The sequence below is a fragment of the Pygoscelis adeliae genome, unplaced genomic scaffold (genome assembly GCF_000699105.1).
Source record: "Pygoscelis adeliae isolate BGI_AS28 unplaced genomic scaffold, ASM69910v1 Scaffold272, whole genome shotgun sequence".
Classification (NCBI taxonomy): Eukaryota; Metazoa; Chordata; class Aves; order Sphenisciformes; family Spheniscidae; genus Pygoscelis; species Pygoscelis adeliae.
In genome coordinates this window covers 1,367,711-1,384,622 of record NW_008824282.1, presented here as the reverse complement: position 1 = coordinate 1,384,622, position 16,912 = coordinate 1,367,711, and the positions used below count along the sequence as shown (strand labels likewise).

Here is a 16,912-nt window from a genome sequence, read left to right as displayed (position 1 = left end):
TTCTACCCATCCCAGTAAAAAAGCTGGTGAGATGACATCAGCTGTAAGAAGTGCTGAGCTGCGAAGATGCGGAATGAGCACATACTCTACTTCTGAGCACAACCAGAATTGAGGAAAGCCAACAATATTCTGACAAATCAACCCTCAACTGCAACTGAGCTCTTCCCTGAAGCCTGTGACCCATCTGTCAGCTAATGCCTTCCCAGGGAAGAGGAGGTGCTTACAAAGGTCTTAACCCATGAAATCCTCAGCTAATTACTACACATTCAAACAAGGAAAGCCAACCTCCTTTTTCATGATCACAAACTGCCACATCCCAGAAGCCATCTTTCCAAATAAATGTGAAGCTGTTAGGAAAGCTAGCCTACAAGAAGGAAAGACTGCTTCTGTCCTGTTTTAAGTCCTACCCACTTTCCTCATGTGTTGCCTGTCTTGGCACCTTACACTACTTTGCTTGTCCTTGAGCAGTGAGAGATGGAGGGTCCTTTTGGACTTGGTGGGCTGTGATAAGAAACAGTCTGGGCCTTTACCCTGGCAGGATGCAATGTTTAACTGTCTGCCTACTTATTTCTCCCCACTGCAAGGGAATTTTTCTGGCCCATATGCATATTGGCTCTTCTTTCTGCCTGCTGGGGAAGGTAAGAAGGCAGACACCAGGTAAGCCATTTAGCATGTCAGGCTGGGAATTCTCCTTTCAGAGTTACTCCAGAGCTTTCAACAAAGGCCTCTGGTGGGCAACACCTTCTTTTCACCCTTGAATTAAAGTGCTCCTTTGGACAGGCAAGCTCTTGGAAATAGCAATTATGACTCAACCCAGCTCAGAAGACTGGACCTTTCATGCACAAACAAGTACAACCTTAGAAAAAAATCTTTAAGCAGTTCAGAATTTCAGAGAATAAACTGTGCTCCCTATAAACAGATGTATTTGCTTGATTTGAAACTTCATACCTTCAGTGAGTATTTTCTTCCAGAAAGTCAAACTTATTTTAGCTTAAAAAAACAAAAAGACTTCAGCTGATGAATGTTCTTGAGAAAACACACAAATCCACTGCACACTGGACATATTTTTCACAAGTCAGGGTCTCAGCAGCAGGACTGGTCACTACATTCCACTACAAGTACAGGAATTTTACTCCACTATTGATCTGAGGAAATATATTTGGGAAAACAGCTTTTTTTAGACTATTTCTAAAAAGCAATTTGTGACTTGCAGATTCCTAAATGTTTCAGAGAAACAAAGAAATTATAGAATTTCTGGATGAAAATGCATTTCCTTGTACTTACTGACTGTACTCCATTTTAAATAAGGCAGAGTGATGAATCGCATGCACATCTTCGGAGAACTGGGAATAATGGTGGGTTTACAAATTATCACACTTACACTCAGTTGGTTCTGCAACTGCTTCACTTGTTGTTGTAATGCCTCCAGCTGCTGGCTTTGTCTTTTGGGGGCACTGGTGGAGTAGGAAAGCTGAGAAAGGCTGTTCAATGCTTCTTTTAATTTGCTAACTTCCTTGGACATTTCATTGATCTAGGGAGGCAAAAAATAGGTCTTCATGAAAAGCTGCAAGGCATACTGTGTTTTTGTGGGTCTCATCTTGGGGTTATTTGTGACTTAAATTTAAGAAGTGGGGAAAAACAAAATGTAAACTCAATGGACAGGGAGATCATGTAAGCAAAGGGTTACAATGCTTCTCTATCCCCCTTCCTAGCCTAGTCAATTCAAAATGCATTCCTTATTCTGAAAGCCAGCAATATTTACAAACAAGGATTGCATTTACCACCTTTACAAACACTGCTGCTGAACACAAGACAGAAACATACCAAACATAGGCTAGCTATTCACAGCTAGCAAAATACATAGCTTTTTATAATGAAATTTGTAGTGACAGAAATGGTAGTTGCAGAGGAAAAATAGTCAAGTCATGCTAAGGTTGAGATGATATAGTAAAATCAGAATGGTGAATTTTTGCTCCTTTCTGATCTTTTGTTTTCTTGTCTCCTGTGGAATCTCTTCCTGCTGTAAATCCCACTTCTTTGACTTCAGTTGCCTGAATAGTGTGAACCCAACCTAAGCAGAACTTAAAAGAAGTAAATTGAAAGATCATGTGTATCTCCACAGGGGAGGAAAACCAACTGTAAAGTCAAACATATTGAAAACTTCTTTGACTTTGATACCTGAATTTTGAGATGGGCAAATGCACTCAAAAGTTACTCCACACTGTGACACTTGACACATCATCTATTAGGTCACCCACGCACCATCCAACATGTTTTGCAGTCCAAATTCACGTACTACCACTCCACTATAGTGAATCACTAACCTTTTTATCTTTATCCTCTTCTAGTTTTGATGAGCTTTCAGAGTATCTTTTCATTTCAAGAAGATCTTCCTGAGCTTGATGGTACTTTTGGTGAAGACCAGTCACCTCCCGTTCCTTTGCTTCAAGCAGAGTATGCATACCTTCTTTCTCTTCTTTCAAGTGCAAAACTTCATTTCTCAGTTGCATAGCATCTAAGGACACATTTTCCTTCTCCTGGATTACATCCTTCAGTTTGGATGACAAAACACTAACTTCACCCTCTAGTGATGACTGGAGCTTTTCATATGTAGCCTTGGGTACCATTGCTTCATTAATTGCAGCTTTTTCTTCCAGTAATTCCTTCTGTAGGTTTCTTACTTCGCTTTCCTTGTTGGTAAGCAGTCCTTTGAGCTCATTTATTTCTTCCTCCATTTCCTTTACAGTATTTCTGAGTGCATTCATCACCTGACGGTGTTCAGTAATTGGCAGAGAGTTTTGTTTCTGAGCATCTAACAGTTGCTTTAGTTCTTCTGCTTCATCTAATACTTTTGCGTACTGGGATTTTAGTTCTGATAACTCATTCTCTGCTTTGTATTTCAAAGAATTTGTTACCTGTATCAGTTTCTCATGTTCATCTCTAGGAATGTAGTCCAAAGCTATATCATCTAGAGTTTTTCTCTTCCTATAGTCTTCAAGCTCTGTTTGTGCTTCTTTGTACAACTGAGACAATTCACTAAGTTGGCTGTTGAGCTCATCTATCATTCTGTGCATCGCATCTTTCATTTCTCCAGCTTCAGCACTAGATTCCAACTGCGTCTGATTTGTCAGCTTGTCCTGTAGCCTTTTAATTTCCTCTTGCCCTTCTTTGTACCTCTCAATCAACAATGCTTTCTCTTGATTGATGTTATCAATAACTGAACAATATGAATTCTTCATTTCTTCACACTCTTCCACAGACAATTTGCTTGCCACGTTCTGCTCTCTTTCTTCAAACTTTTTCTGTAGCTCTCTTACTTTCTCTTTTTGTCTTTCACTTTCCTCCAACGCTCTCTTCAATTCTTGCTTAAGCATTTCAACTTCTCTGCATGTAACCTTCAACCTACTCAGATCAGCACTGGTTTCTTCACTTTCAGAGGAAACAAGACCCAGCTTCATTTGCCTTTGTACATTCAAAACCTCTTTCGCAGCTTCCTCATACCTGTTTTGAGTTTCTTGGAACTTCAGGTTAAGATCAGAACCATTTTCTGAAATGTCTGTGCTATTTAAATGATCTGTTTCTGGGTCTCTAGACTGGACCTGAGCTTCTGTATGCTTTCTTTTGGCTTCAGAACTCTCTAATTTCCTCTGCACATCCTTTAAGTCTTCCTGGAGGTACTTCATTTTTACTTCGCTGGGGCTTGTCAACTTTTCTTGAATTTGGGGGGCATTTAACGTAGACTTCAGCTCCTGAGCCGAGAACTCATTTTGTCTATCTGCTGTTTGCTCAAACTCTGTTTGTGTTGAATGATAAGATTCTACAGTTGAATCCATTTCTTTAGGTGTTCTTTCCTGTGCAAAAGGAAACCGGAACAATTGCACAATAAAAACAAGTACACGATTATATTTTTTAGAACAGAGTAAGCAAGGAAATCTTGCCACATCCTACAGAGAGAGAGACAATTAAAACACCATGGAAGAAAGTTTTAGAAAAATTCAAAACCCAGCTGCTCCCATTTAGTCATCTACAGCGAGAGAAGGCAGTAAGTGCCAAGCTCCTCTGAAAGTCTGGGCTGATCTCCATAAGCTGATAATCAAAGCTATGCAAATTAAAATTCTGCTAACACAACTGTTAACAACATCTTTCAGAATGTGGTTATCATAATAAACAAAGTTATTCAGTAATTTATGGGAAAAGTGAGAAGATCAAAACACTCATTTAATCCTTTGGGGCAGAGTGTTTCCATGATCTTACCACCAACAAGCTTGTTAAATTGTCTTCACAGTACATCTCTTTAAAACGGTAAGCAGCTCTTTGCTCTGCTAGCAGATTAAGAGAGCACTTAAACAGCACAAAAATATGCCACCTGTAATTTGTCCTGTAGCTCCTTATTATGCAATGTCAAAGAAGCAATTTTTGCTTGCATCAACAGAAGTAGATCTTGCTGGTCAGCTTCAGAACTCACATCCAATAAACTATCAGCACCTTTGGAGAAAAAAAAGATTCAAAAGCTTTCAAAAAGCTGAAATGCTAGCTAGTTAGTTCTTCTAACCTTTGAAATTAAACAGTTTGTTCCCATGACCACTAAGTGTAGCGAGCAAGCAAACTGTTCCTAGAAACTCCCCAAAAATGTGTTAGATCACCCAATAGAAGCAGGAGGTTTTGGTGGGGAGCTGCTCGTGAAATTACAAAACATTACTCTCAATACTTAGTGTCTCACATTCTAAGTGGAAAGGCACAGAGGATTTCTGACAGGATTTCAACATTTCACACCACGTAAAACACCTAACCAAATATGAAAATAAGGATTAAGTGTTATTGTATACCTGTTGTGCTGTCACTCAGTCTGTCTTTATTATCTCGATGCAAGAAGCTGAATTCTTCTTTTACACCAAAAGAAAACACTTTCACAGAAAGCAGATGTAAAGTTGGACAGTTCACCGAAGAAGGATAGACAGTATAGATCTTGCTGGATAAAGCCTGGAAAAGTGGGTTTCTTTTATTTCTGGGGTCTTGTTTAATTGTAGTGTGTGGCCAGTATTTCAAAGTCTGCTAAAGTCATTGAAGTTTCACTGCCCAATTCCCATTAAATATTAATGATATAGGCAACTATCTCATAGATAGTTTGGAAGGCCGCAGCCCCTGTGATAAATAATAGCAATATATTGTCATGTATTAAAAAAAAATCATCTTCAATACCATAAGGTAAAGATCAGACAGAACACACTCAACAATTTCCCTGATGTCTTTTGGTGAAAGGGTCTCTACTTTCTGCATTGCAGAATGCCATGCACTTCGCTGGTATTAGGTAATGAGCTCTCACAGCATTAATACTTACTTTCATAACCATACTCCTAAATACTAACTAATTTATGACTAATTTTATTTACACAGTCAGTAAACATTAAAGTAATCCACACTGAAATAGATTTGGATTCCTTTTTGTTCCTAAAACTTAGCTAATTAATTCACAGGAGACTCTGCAGTCAGCAAAATAGATTATTAAGCAAAATAGATTATTAAGATACTATACTTTTATTCCCTAGGCTTCATAATAACAGAAAACTGATACCTTGCACACTTGATCAGCAAAGAAAGCCTGCCCTTTTCCAGTCACAGGAGTTGAAGTTGATGAGTGTGGAGAGGACAAATCACTAAGCTGTAAAAGATTTTATATAAATAGGTACATATACATACATGTACATATAACTACCTCTCCAACACGTGCCCATATGTACACACACACACACACACGAGTACTTTCCCCTGTACTAACATAAGTCACAATTCCCAGTTAGTTTCAAAGAGAAGATCTAATTATTCAGTGCTCTTCTAAGTCAGTATTACATATGCAGTGTAGCTGTTACATGGGTAACACTCCAGTTTAACATTAAACCTAACTGTTAAACTGTGTTTTGGTACTATATAAATCTATTTAAGTATTTTACTTTCAGATGTATATATGCATATAATAATGTGTACACATGTATGTATAATTAAAATACACATAATTATTTACTTATGGAAGTCAGCAAAACCAGGAGACCTTCAACTTTAGATGGAAGAAGCAACTGTATAGTAAAATTTGTACAGTTTTATTTTAGACCATGCTGTATTTCAAGCAATTTTGCTTAGTTAACCTAACCAACATGTGCTTTTATGGTATCATCCTAATGTCAGGAAAAGTACTCATGGCAAGACAGGCATATAAAATAACAGTGACAGAGCAAATCCAGCCCACATCATTCACATGATGTTCAAAACGCTTTTCACCCCCTAAAAGCATCTCAAAATTGGTCTTTTCTTTACCTGAATAGGACTGATAGGAGGAGGTGGGGCTTTTCGTTTTTTTGGAGTTCCACTTCTTTCTGAGCTTAATTTAGAGCCTTGATCATGCTGAAAGTTTCACCAGCCAGAAAAGGTAGGTTTGTTAGTTTGGTTAGTAAAGTCCGAGCAAGTTGTTTTATTAAAAAAAAAAAAAAAAATCCCACATTAATATCAACTTTAGCAGCTCATGCAGTGTCTTGTTTTTTTTTCTGTGAAGACTACATCTCTACTAACACAAAGATATTAAACATGCCTGACATAAGAATCTGCTCCCTTGTAATCCATGCTTCAGTGAAAACAAACAAGATTTAGTGAAAAAGCAGAAGCTGACAATAAGTTTAGCACTAGTGATCTTAAATACTTCCATTCATACATAGTCCAGTCATGCCATTCTTAATGGCTACCACCTTTCCTCTCCACCAACTTCTACCTGAGCTCCCTGAAAAACCCACCTCTCCACTCAGAGAAGGAATGAACCAATGCATTGCACCCTCGTCCACTTTCCAGCCACCAGCAAGGTCTACAAGGTCTACTTGCACTCCAAGATATGATACTAAATAAAAGATGTAAGAAACTAATTTAATTGCCTAAATCTGCTGGGATTCTCACAGGTGGGGGTCTCCACTAAGATGTAACTGGGGATAACGTTCAATTATGTGTTTTGGAAACAGAGAACTTTTCTAGATCATCTTCTCTACAGTTTAAAGGGATAGGGAGCCCAAAAGCTAAGCTCCTGCATTACACGTGAGAAAAGTGGCGTATCTTCCCAGCACACATGTGCGCATACACACACGTCCTCCCTTCCTTTTCTCACTGAGGGCGCTGGCTGCTGTTACAGAGAGAAGCTAAGTCTAAAAGTGATGTTCCTAAGACATATTTCTTAAGTAAGCAACAAAAACCTTTCACATTACAGAGTAGTCAATGGCAGCGCATCTCACAGTGACATTTACTAGTGCTTCCAGTCATGTCAATTACTGTTTTTTCTTAAGTTACAAGCCTATATAGCCCGAGTATTTTTAAAACCAAAAGGACAAATACCTGCTTTGCTTTTGTTGGTGACTTTGTATCTGTAAAGCAGAAAAGATGTGGAATTAAAAACAGCTATCAAAGAAAAAGTTATTTGCTGCTCCTAACCCATCTCTCAGCTCTACTTCCCACACCTTAAATACTTTGGTTTTTGAATTTCTGTCTGAAATCTGAGAAATAGACTTTGATTTCCATATTCCATTTGAACCATATCCTTTCTCCATTGCTTTTTGGGTTTCACATCGAGGTAAAATTTGAAGGATTGTGACAATTCTTATTCTACTGTAGTCTTGCACCATTCTTGCACATTAGCTTCCTACTTTAGAAATCCATCTTAGTTTGACCATAAAAGTCTGCATTAGTTCCTTCTCCAACCCTTCTACTGAGGAGCTATACATTCCACTTACACTTTCACATAATAAAAAAGGATCTATTCCAAATTGTATGCAAGACTTCACAATGCTGCTACATCAGCTTACCTTTTCTTTCTCCAAAACACCTCTTTTTGACCTGCTCAGTGCTTTATCCCATGCTAAATATCACCATCTATGGCAAAGACCACATTTCCCTGCTTTTGGGAAGCCTCAGTTGGACCATCTCAAAGATGGCTTTTGGAATTTTTCAGGCTACCTTATGAAGTAAATTTGTTCGTTGCTAAACATACATGTAGCCAATTCAAGAAGTGACAAACTGCAGATCGGCATCTCTTACATACCAACATCCTGAGATAACTTTGATGATAGGAGATTCTGGATCCCTGTATTCTCGGAGAGCTTGGAGTAATGCAGGACATTCTGTCCAAAGACATCTACTAAGCTGACATCTGCACCTTTCCTAAGGAAGGCTTCCACCATGTTAAGACTACCAGCTTCACAAGCCATCATCAAAGCAGTTCTGGACAAAACAAACACAGAGTAAGTGTCAAGACCGTACTCTTTAAGCAGCAGCTCATTGTTTCAGGGAAAAAAGTGTGACAGATATTGTGCAATAAAGTCCAAGATTTTATCAACACATACATGTAACTGTTGTTTTTCCTTACAAACACCTGCCTGCCCCTTCTCTTTTTCCCCATACTCCCCAGCTGGACCTTCTGCAAAGACCTGACATGCTTTGCACACGTCTCCAAACATTTCTAAAAATGGGTTCCTGAGGCTAAGAGGAGAGTCATAGCTAGAAATGGCTGCAGGATAAGGTCAGACTATCAAATCTCACTGCCACACTCCAATTACAGCTCTGCAAGTGGTGGTACAACATGAAAACATTTAGTTCATTGTTGCTCTCCTTCACGTGTTGCTTTTAAGACAAAATAGACAAACAGATTTCAACCAAAAATGCTAATAAATCTCAAAGCTCTTCAGTGAGACTGAGAGATGGGTTTGACATCAAATCCTGAGCCACTCTCAGTTTAAAAAAAAAAAAAAAAAAAAAATTCATTAGAGCACAATCAATCCCCTCTCCAACACAGAACAGCTAGACAGTGCTGGATCCTAGAGTATGGGTAGCATACAGAAGGAGTGTTTTCCTAACAGCTTTTATCTGTTTTTCTCAAAGACTTGAAGGGGTCATAAGAGACACACAGAATAATTACAAACACACAGAAAACCTCACCTTTCAAGCATGCTCTAATATTGCTTTCCCGCTTAGACATAATTCTCCCTTCTTAACATGAGAACATACCTAATAGGTTGGCCAGGTTCACTGGCAAACACATTCCCCAGTGCAGATATGAAACTGAAAAGTTACTACAGTGATAATATTTGCTAGGTATCAAGACAATCATTTCACTGATGAATTAAACGTATTCCCCATAATAGGTGAGCCCTGGAGAAGTGAGCTGTTGCAGTGCTGTGCTAAAAAGTAGTGCTGAGTGACAACTTGGATAACACTTCCACAGTCACAGGGATGGCTTTAGATTACCAAAATAATTTGCTTAGTCCGGACAAGACAGGGAATTGGAGATGCCATTTTCAAAGGTTATCCGCTTCTTCTCCCAATAAGGCTTCTCCTTTTTCAGTAAAAACTTATCTACCTTTGTGAACAGGAGATGGAAGAGTAGTCACGCTCCTTACCAGAAGGAAAGCGAGAAGTAAAATGGTATATTCCACGTTGTATCATTTTCTTGCTTCTATGCACAGTACTTTCTTAAAAAAGTCTGTCCTATCTATGATAGAAACACCTTCATCCAATTGAACTAGAAACTCTTAACATTGTCTGTTGAAAAAACAGTAGGGGAGTGAGGGGAAGGCAGAGGTCCCAGAGAGGGCAGCACCTCAGGTTCAAAGCACCGATGAGACCATTCAAACCAACCAAGATGACAAAGGGTTTTCCTTTAGACAACTTAAAACAAGAGAGTGCACTAATAAACTTTGGACTGATAAAAACCAAGTTATGGCCCAGTCTTATCCTCCCAGGTGTTGCCAAAGAACAATATGGGCATTGTATCACATACACCTGATAGTAATCTTGATTATTGTAAGTGCCACGACTTCTCAGCATCCTGCTTTACCGTCATAGTTTAACCAACTGTTTATAAAACAGTCCATAATTTTCAAAGACTCTTGAACTTCATCAGTATCATCAAAACAAGTGCATTTTTCACTACAAGGATGTTGCTTTTTAAAAACAGTTTTCTGACACACTAGATATCTATTAATGCAACAAAATGGCACCTTCTAAGACAACAGCATATCCACCATACAGCTCTACTGTATTTTTCTCTTCCTGCTGTGGCTGCATTATGGTAGAAAAAAGAACCCTCCATGGATGTCGCTCTCAAGTAACAGTTTTAGCATTTAAGTTGGAGAAACTAACTCATGCCAAGAACAGAGCAGCATTTAAAACTGGGACATGTACAAAGTGATGTGTGGGTAAGTACTATCAATCAGATTCTTGTAGAAATTATTGAAAAATGGGATTTACCGCTCTGGTAGCCCAAGGAAAATCTTACAGGCACATCTAGTTTTACAGTTGCACAGTTTCTGTTTCACCTTTCCCTTTAGGCAGAATTCTGTAAGCCCTCTCAACAATCAGGATATGCTGTCTAGTACAGAAGGCGTTATTTCACATCACAACAACTATTTTGGGAAGGATTTGAGACGAGAGCTCCATTTGACAGTCAGCCTTAGGGAATAATTAACATGTTAACCTGCTGTACCTTCCATTTTTATCCCTGGTGTTGATGTCTGCTCCATGATCTAGAAGGTATTTGCAGACTTCCATGTGACCATTTTGTACTGCAAGCAACAGAGGTATGTTCCCATCCTAGAAATGCATTTAAAGACTATCAACAATAATCCATTCACTTACAAATATCACTCTGAGAATTAAAGGTCAGCTATGAACTTTCCTTCTACATAGCACAAACAAGGTGCTATCAGTACATTTTTCTCCAGTACCATAAATGTAGCTGGGTTTAATTCCTTCCTTGACCACTGGGGATGCAAAGCATTAGGAGTAGGAATGCTTTTTGCTGTCTGTATGTACCCCCTTTGCTGTTTGCTTAATGCTATAACATGATGATTTTGCAATGACAAAATACCTTCAAGTAGCTCCACAACAAAAACTATAATTTTAACTAAGTACAAGGCAAAAATACAACATTTCATATAATCACAGAATAACTTAGTTGGAAGACACCTTTAGAGGTCATCCGGGGTTTCTACCCCTCTGTTCTCAATCCACAGCTAGGCAAACTTCAAGTTACAGTACATTGCTCAGAGACGTGTCCATCAAGTTTTAAGCATCTCCAAAGGCAGAGATACCACGACATCTCTGGGTACCAGTTCCAGTGTTTGACCACCTTTATGGTGACATTTTTTTTTTCCCTAGTACCTAACTGGAATTTCCCAATTAGGTCCGCTGCCCAAATTCTGACCGTTGCTTGTCATCATTTTGTAATGCACCTCTGAGGTGGGTCTGGCTCCTTCTTCCCTATGATCAACCATGATGTAGCTGAGGACATTTCTAAGATACTCCTACAGCCTTCTCTTCTTAAGATTGAACAAACCCCTTCTGCCTTTAAATTGCATCTGCTGAAATTTTAGGTCTAACCTCTGTGACAGATTTTTTAGAAGAAAGATCAGGTAAGAAGGAGATAGATCCAAGTCAAAACCAACCAACCAAACAAGTTTAAATGTTTTTATGCTTTTTTCCTTTCTTTTGTGCCTGATTTTTGTCAGGTCACCTCCCTTTATCATCAAGGGGTTTTCTATCAGAAAATTGCATCATTCCCAAAGATAGACCTGGTTGTTTGTAGACATTTCATAAGAGTGAATGTAGTGTCCCTGAGCCTTTAGACTACACCAAGTATATTTTTTCCCCTCAGGCTTATCATACTCTGACTTGGCTTTGTGAGCATTTCACAGCACTTGGCCACATAATGGGCCTTTTCCAAAGCCTACTGAAGTAAATGGAAAGACTTTTAATCATGTTTTGAATATATCAGATTTTATTCTAGCTACTTGTACCAATGTCTCGATTTAACGAGCAACAAATCCTGCCACTATTGTATTAGATTGTGAAGTACTTCCCCACCTCTGCTATGGCAAGCTGCAAAATGAATTTCCTCTGCCAGAGAAATCCATGAAGAAATATAAGCATATTTCTGCATAAACTGCTGCACCTGAGACTGACTGGAGTGGAGGGTAGTAAAAGCTCTAAAGTACCCAATAGGAAAAGACGTACGTACCAAATCTTTGATGTTAATTGGACACCTGTGTTCACACAGAAGCTGAACTGCCTGAAGACAACCACATGCAGCTAAAAAAAAAAAAAAAAAAAAAAAAAAAAAAAAAAAAAAAAAAAAAAAAAAAAAACCATAAAACCCCTTGCAGAAGACTATCGTGTTGCCAAAGGCTTACAGTGAAAAGACAGGCACTTTTATATTACTGTAGTTGAAACAGCACTGGCTGTATCATGATAGATCACATGTACTCTTTGGAGTCAATTCTTCAGATGTAACTGCTTAATTAAATTTTAAGCATTATTGATTCAGTTTACATAGCCTCCCCACTTCTAGAACCACTGAATCTGAAGCTGCTGTACGCAGCAGCAGCCAAAAAAAAAAAAAAAAAAAAAAAAAAAAAAAAAAAGAAAAAAAAAAAAGAAAATCCATTAAACCTCATTTTCAAAATTTGTGTTCCGCACTTCTACTTGCAATACTGCAGCATTGCAGTATGGTCCAAGAAAAACAAATTAACCTGTATTGCTCTGTTTTAAGAATGAAGGAGAGAAAGACTAAAAGGATGAACAGCAAGCTGTATACAGAAATACAACCAATATTCATGGTCCAAATTAGCATGAGAAGATATAATCTTTAAAGGACTGAAATCAGAATCAACCTAACCTTAAGTATTCCAATGGCTCTGCACCTGCAAGTGTGAACTAGTTAATTGTAACTGACTGAAATTCAGTATTCACAGTATTCATCTAAAAAAAAACCAAAACGTGAAATTTGTAAACCGTCACGTGGAGTCACTAGATTTATGCAATTAGAATCTAAAAAGCTCCACCAGGCTGAAGAGCTAGGAATATCAAGCGCAACAAAATAGATAGTACAAGTTTTCAACAAAGAAGTTACCTGCATAGTGTAAAGCTGTTTTCCCAGAATTGTCAGTGCTGTCTGCTGGACATTTACTCTGCACAGTTCAAAAAGAAGAAGAAAAAAAAAGCAATTAGAGAAACACTAAGAAAATAAAACATATGTTTGATGCTAAGAACAGAGTGCTGAACATCTTTGAGAAAAGTTTTATGAGCTAATCCAGAAAACTCAGTCCATATAATAAAAAAAGAATACTAGAGAAAGGCACAGCTTTCCTCTCTACCAATCTTGTCTCTCCTTTCTTGGTACCAGCTTACACTGAAGCCATAGGAAACACTCATGGTGAGGGAGATAGCCCTAAAAAATGTTATTGTTTTGGAACAATTTAAATCAGGAAATAAGAAAGGAGAGAAAATCTCTCCCCTGCTTCAGAAAATCTTATTTTACATTACAGTAAGAGCTAAAGCAACCATGTTCTAAGGCAATTAGTCTTGAGTTATTTCTGTCAAAGGCAATAATGCTTCATTTTCATTTGTAAAAACTAAAAGCATCAACAATCCAGTTATATTTTGTAGTATTACAAGCCACCAGCTATTACAGATCAATCTAGATTTCGAAGTAATAAATACAAAAATATCAAATTGCAAATCTTTATCAAGACTTGTTCTGGTACAGAAGATTTTAGTTTCAGTTTACAGCAAAGAAAGAAAAAATATCACCCTGAAATAATGGACTTCTAAAAACAAACATTAGAGCTTTTGACTTTCAAGTACAGCCCTGCCTCCAACTTCTATGATTTCCTAGGAAAACAGGTTCACAGAGATTCTGTAACAAAAATGTCAAGATTCCGCCTGTGTAAAATAATTATTTAGCCTGTTTTAATTCAACTCCAGCATGTTAAGATTAGACGTTCCTCACACATACAAACAGTTTATATGACAAAGCCGGTCCACAGAAGCAAGAAAGCAATCCAAAGTGCATGAATTATTAGAGAATATCACATCTGGGTTTGCACTTACAAACATATTTAGAAATCTGCATATTGTAATAAAATTAGGAAAATACCAACAAAAGCACTCTGTAGTTATAGCTGGTAAGTGAATGGTAGCAGATACCTGGTATTAAACACACTTCTAGTCGCCGAGTTGATCATGCTGCTGCATGCGATACCATCAGTGACAGCTTGATGTCACTGTTCATGCTGTAAATGGGTTTGCGTTAGACATAGTGGGTATTTGCCATGAAATCCCGAAGTGGGGAACCTCAGTGGTTAATGATAACCCCTTCCAGGTGTGCAGGAACAGGGGAGTCCACTTGCAACCAGTCTGGAGGTGGGAATCAGTGAAACTGGACCCAATATTGTCAGAGACACTGACAGGGGTCAATCACAGGACAATTGCAGAGCCCTGAGGTAACCGGGGAAAAGGAATTTGGAGGTTGGATACGGGACCTATTCTCTTTCTGTACCACTGCACTCGAGCAGGGTTGTTATTCATTATTTCTTCTGTAGTCTGAGCCACAGTCTTACTGATAACTCCAGGCTCCTAAAAATCTGTCCCATTCCTCTGATCACCTCCACCAAAACACACCTGGCTTTCTGAAATGGAGTAGAGATGGACAATGCCTCTCCTTGCTTACTAACGCAAATCTTCAGCCTCAACACCATGACAATCTCTTCATCTTCACTTTTGTTTTTCTTATTTTTTCCCCATTCTTTCGACTCCCTTTCTAACCCCTCACTGTCCTTTGCCTTATTTCACTGGGGATTCCAGTATTTCCATATTTTATCATCTAAACTACTTTGGTTTCTTCTCGCTTTGACTTTAAATTTGACAGACATTTCTATGGTGAACAACAGACAGAAAGCATTCTGTGCAACAATATCAAAATCCCCCCAGAAGTGAAAAATTCTTTTCCCCTATACCTCTTAACCCATCTACTTCCAAGCCATCCAACCACACAGACAAAACACAGGAAGTTAGAAGCTGCAACCTGCTTGAAACCCAACCCTACTACGTCAGATCAGCTGCACATGGAAAACTGTATTTGTGGACCACTCAGGGAAGACACCACACTGTTTTGTATAAGCCATTCACAACCACGGTTTTCTATCATCCATTCACAGTGCCTAAAAGGTCTTTAAACTCAAGCACCTCTCTTGATTGCAAGGAGATAGGACAACAGTATAGGAATGTGATGCAGATTATTAGCAGGAAATGTGTCAATATCTAATAGAACCAATCTAGAGGAACAAGAGGAAAACTTCAAAAATCAAAATTAATTTAATTTTTACTTTACCTGCAGTAATCTCTTAATGCAATCAGGGTGGCTATTCTTTGCTGCAAGATGTAAAGCGCTGTGCCCTAAGTGAATAGAAGCAAAGCAAATTAAGTATTCAATCACACCAAAGCACAGGAACAAACTCTTCCGTGACAAAGGCAAAATTTTGAATTATCCATCTTGTTCCTACCATGACACATGAAAAGTAAGGATAGAGAAAATAAAACAAAAAACCTACATCAAGCAGAATGTATTTACGACAGACTGTGTTCAGGCAGGTAACAGAATAATCTTAATGTCTAGCTTCGTATAAAGGAATGACACAAACATTGTGTCAGACTATACCTTGGCAGAAGTAAGTCTAAGATTGTGCAGTTATGTTTTGTTTCTTAAAAAACAATTTTCCTATATTACTCAGACTCCCTTGCAGAGAGATGTCTGTCAAGAGTCTTCATGATTTCTTCCATTTGGCAATGAAAAAGGAACCCAGCACCAAGAACAAAACCAGCCAAATTCCCCAGCTACCACTACAACAAATTTGTATCATCCATGGAGTATACATAGAAGAGCACTCAGAACACAGGCCTACTTCGTTTTGCATCTCATAGATCCCTTAGAACTGTCAATTTATTTAGCATCTGTGAGCTCATATTTAGCTATGCAATACAGTGATTTACTGACTATGGATTTATGATGAAAGACTGCGGTCTCACCTCTAGTTTCATCTTACAGAGCATTTGAAAAATAAAAGAGGCCAAGACAGCAAAAGAATAAATTATCCATGTAACTAAGAAAAGAAGGAGCCAAGATTTAGTACCCAATACAGATAGAGCCACTTGTGACAGCAGAATCTCACTGTAAATAATGTGACTATTACAGACAAGGCTTTCCCTAATGAATACTGGGTTGACGCTCTCAGGTGAAAGCAGGCAACCTCTTATTATCCAAACAACTAACAAATCCTGAGGCAAGATGAATTCTGAATAATAGTCTGTATCAGGTACATATATTCTCTTATCATTGTGTATAATCTGAATGCTTCCTCCAGTATCACAAACACTTCCTTACAGAGACAAATCATTTCCATATATGATAGAAATTCCCTCAGGCTGCAATCAGTGGCCAAGACAGAACCTGTGAGCCCAACATTTACAGATCATTACTGGAGAGACAGAATGCTGACAGCTCATTCAGGTGACATGGCTAGCCAGAGAAAATGCTGGGCACAGATTCCACAGATATGCCAACTGAAATCTATTAAGAAGAGTTTGCCAGTTTCAAATTCAGCTCCCATAATTCTCCTAGTGGAGTAGTAATTAAGGCATAGGACTTTTAAGGGCTGAAACAGCATACTTAATAGCTCTCAGCCCTGTTTTGGCCTGTATCAGCTCTTTTCACTATGTCATAATCCTGAGGAAATGTCTTACTGCAACTCCTGTACAGTTAACGGGGTTAATAGATTGGATATACATGAAAGCAACACCAAAGATCTTGATTTAACCTATAAAGAGGTTCAAATGAAGTTAACAAAGAGTTGCATGAGGGGGATTTTTTTTTTAATTTAAAGAGAAATAAAATAATAAAAAAAAAAATTGAGCAACTCTTTTGCCTCTGGAGTCTACTATAAATGCTGACATTTATAGTATTAGGGCAAAAGTTTTTAAGGGTTTTAGAATCTGAATTCTATGTGCAGAAAAGCAAGTATGCGGAAACCTGCAAGTGTTACAACTGCTTTTCCTA

General features: G+C 38.3%; 1 protein-coding gene across 2 annotated transcripts in view; it reads right to left on the bottom strand.

Moving 5' to 3' along the window:
• RAI14 (retinoic acid induced 14) overlaps nucleotides 1-16,912 on the bottom strand; it is a 79,551-nt gene that overhangs the window by 2,554 nt on the left and 60,085 nt on the right. Inside the window, exons 4-15 of one of the 2 annotated variants that reach the window (XM_009318443.1) lie at nucleotides 15,191-15,255; nucleotides 12,932-12,989; nucleotides 12,041-12,111; nucleotides 10,508-10,614; nucleotides 8,069-8,247; nucleotides 7,366-7,394; nucleotides 6,310-6,396; nucleotides 5,573-5,659; nucleotides 4,827-4,884; nucleotides 4,367-4,485; nucleotides 2,325-3,851; nucleotides 1,382-1,531 (exon numbers count right to left, since the gene is read on the bottom strand). In XM_009318443.1, the coding sequence (XP_009316718.1) occupies nucleotides 1,382-1,531; nucleotides 2,325-3,851; nucleotides 4,367-4,485; nucleotides 4,827-4,884; nucleotides 5,573-5,659; nucleotides 6,310-6,396; nucleotides 7,366-7,394; nucleotides 8,069-8,247; nucleotides 10,508-10,614; nucleotides 12,041-12,111; nucleotides 12,932-12,989; nucleotides 15,191-15,255 (2,537 nt within the window). The remainder of the gene's footprint in view (nucleotides 1-1,381; nucleotides 1,532-2,324; nucleotides 3,852-4,366; nucleotides 4,486-4,826; nucleotides 4,885-5,572; nucleotides 5,660-6,309; nucleotides 6,397-7,365; nucleotides 7,395-8,068; nucleotides 8,248-10,507; nucleotides 10,615-12,040; nucleotides 12,112-12,931; nucleotides 12,990-15,190; nucleotides 15,256-16,912) is intronic. The other variant, XM_009318444.1, reaches the window with a different exon arrangement.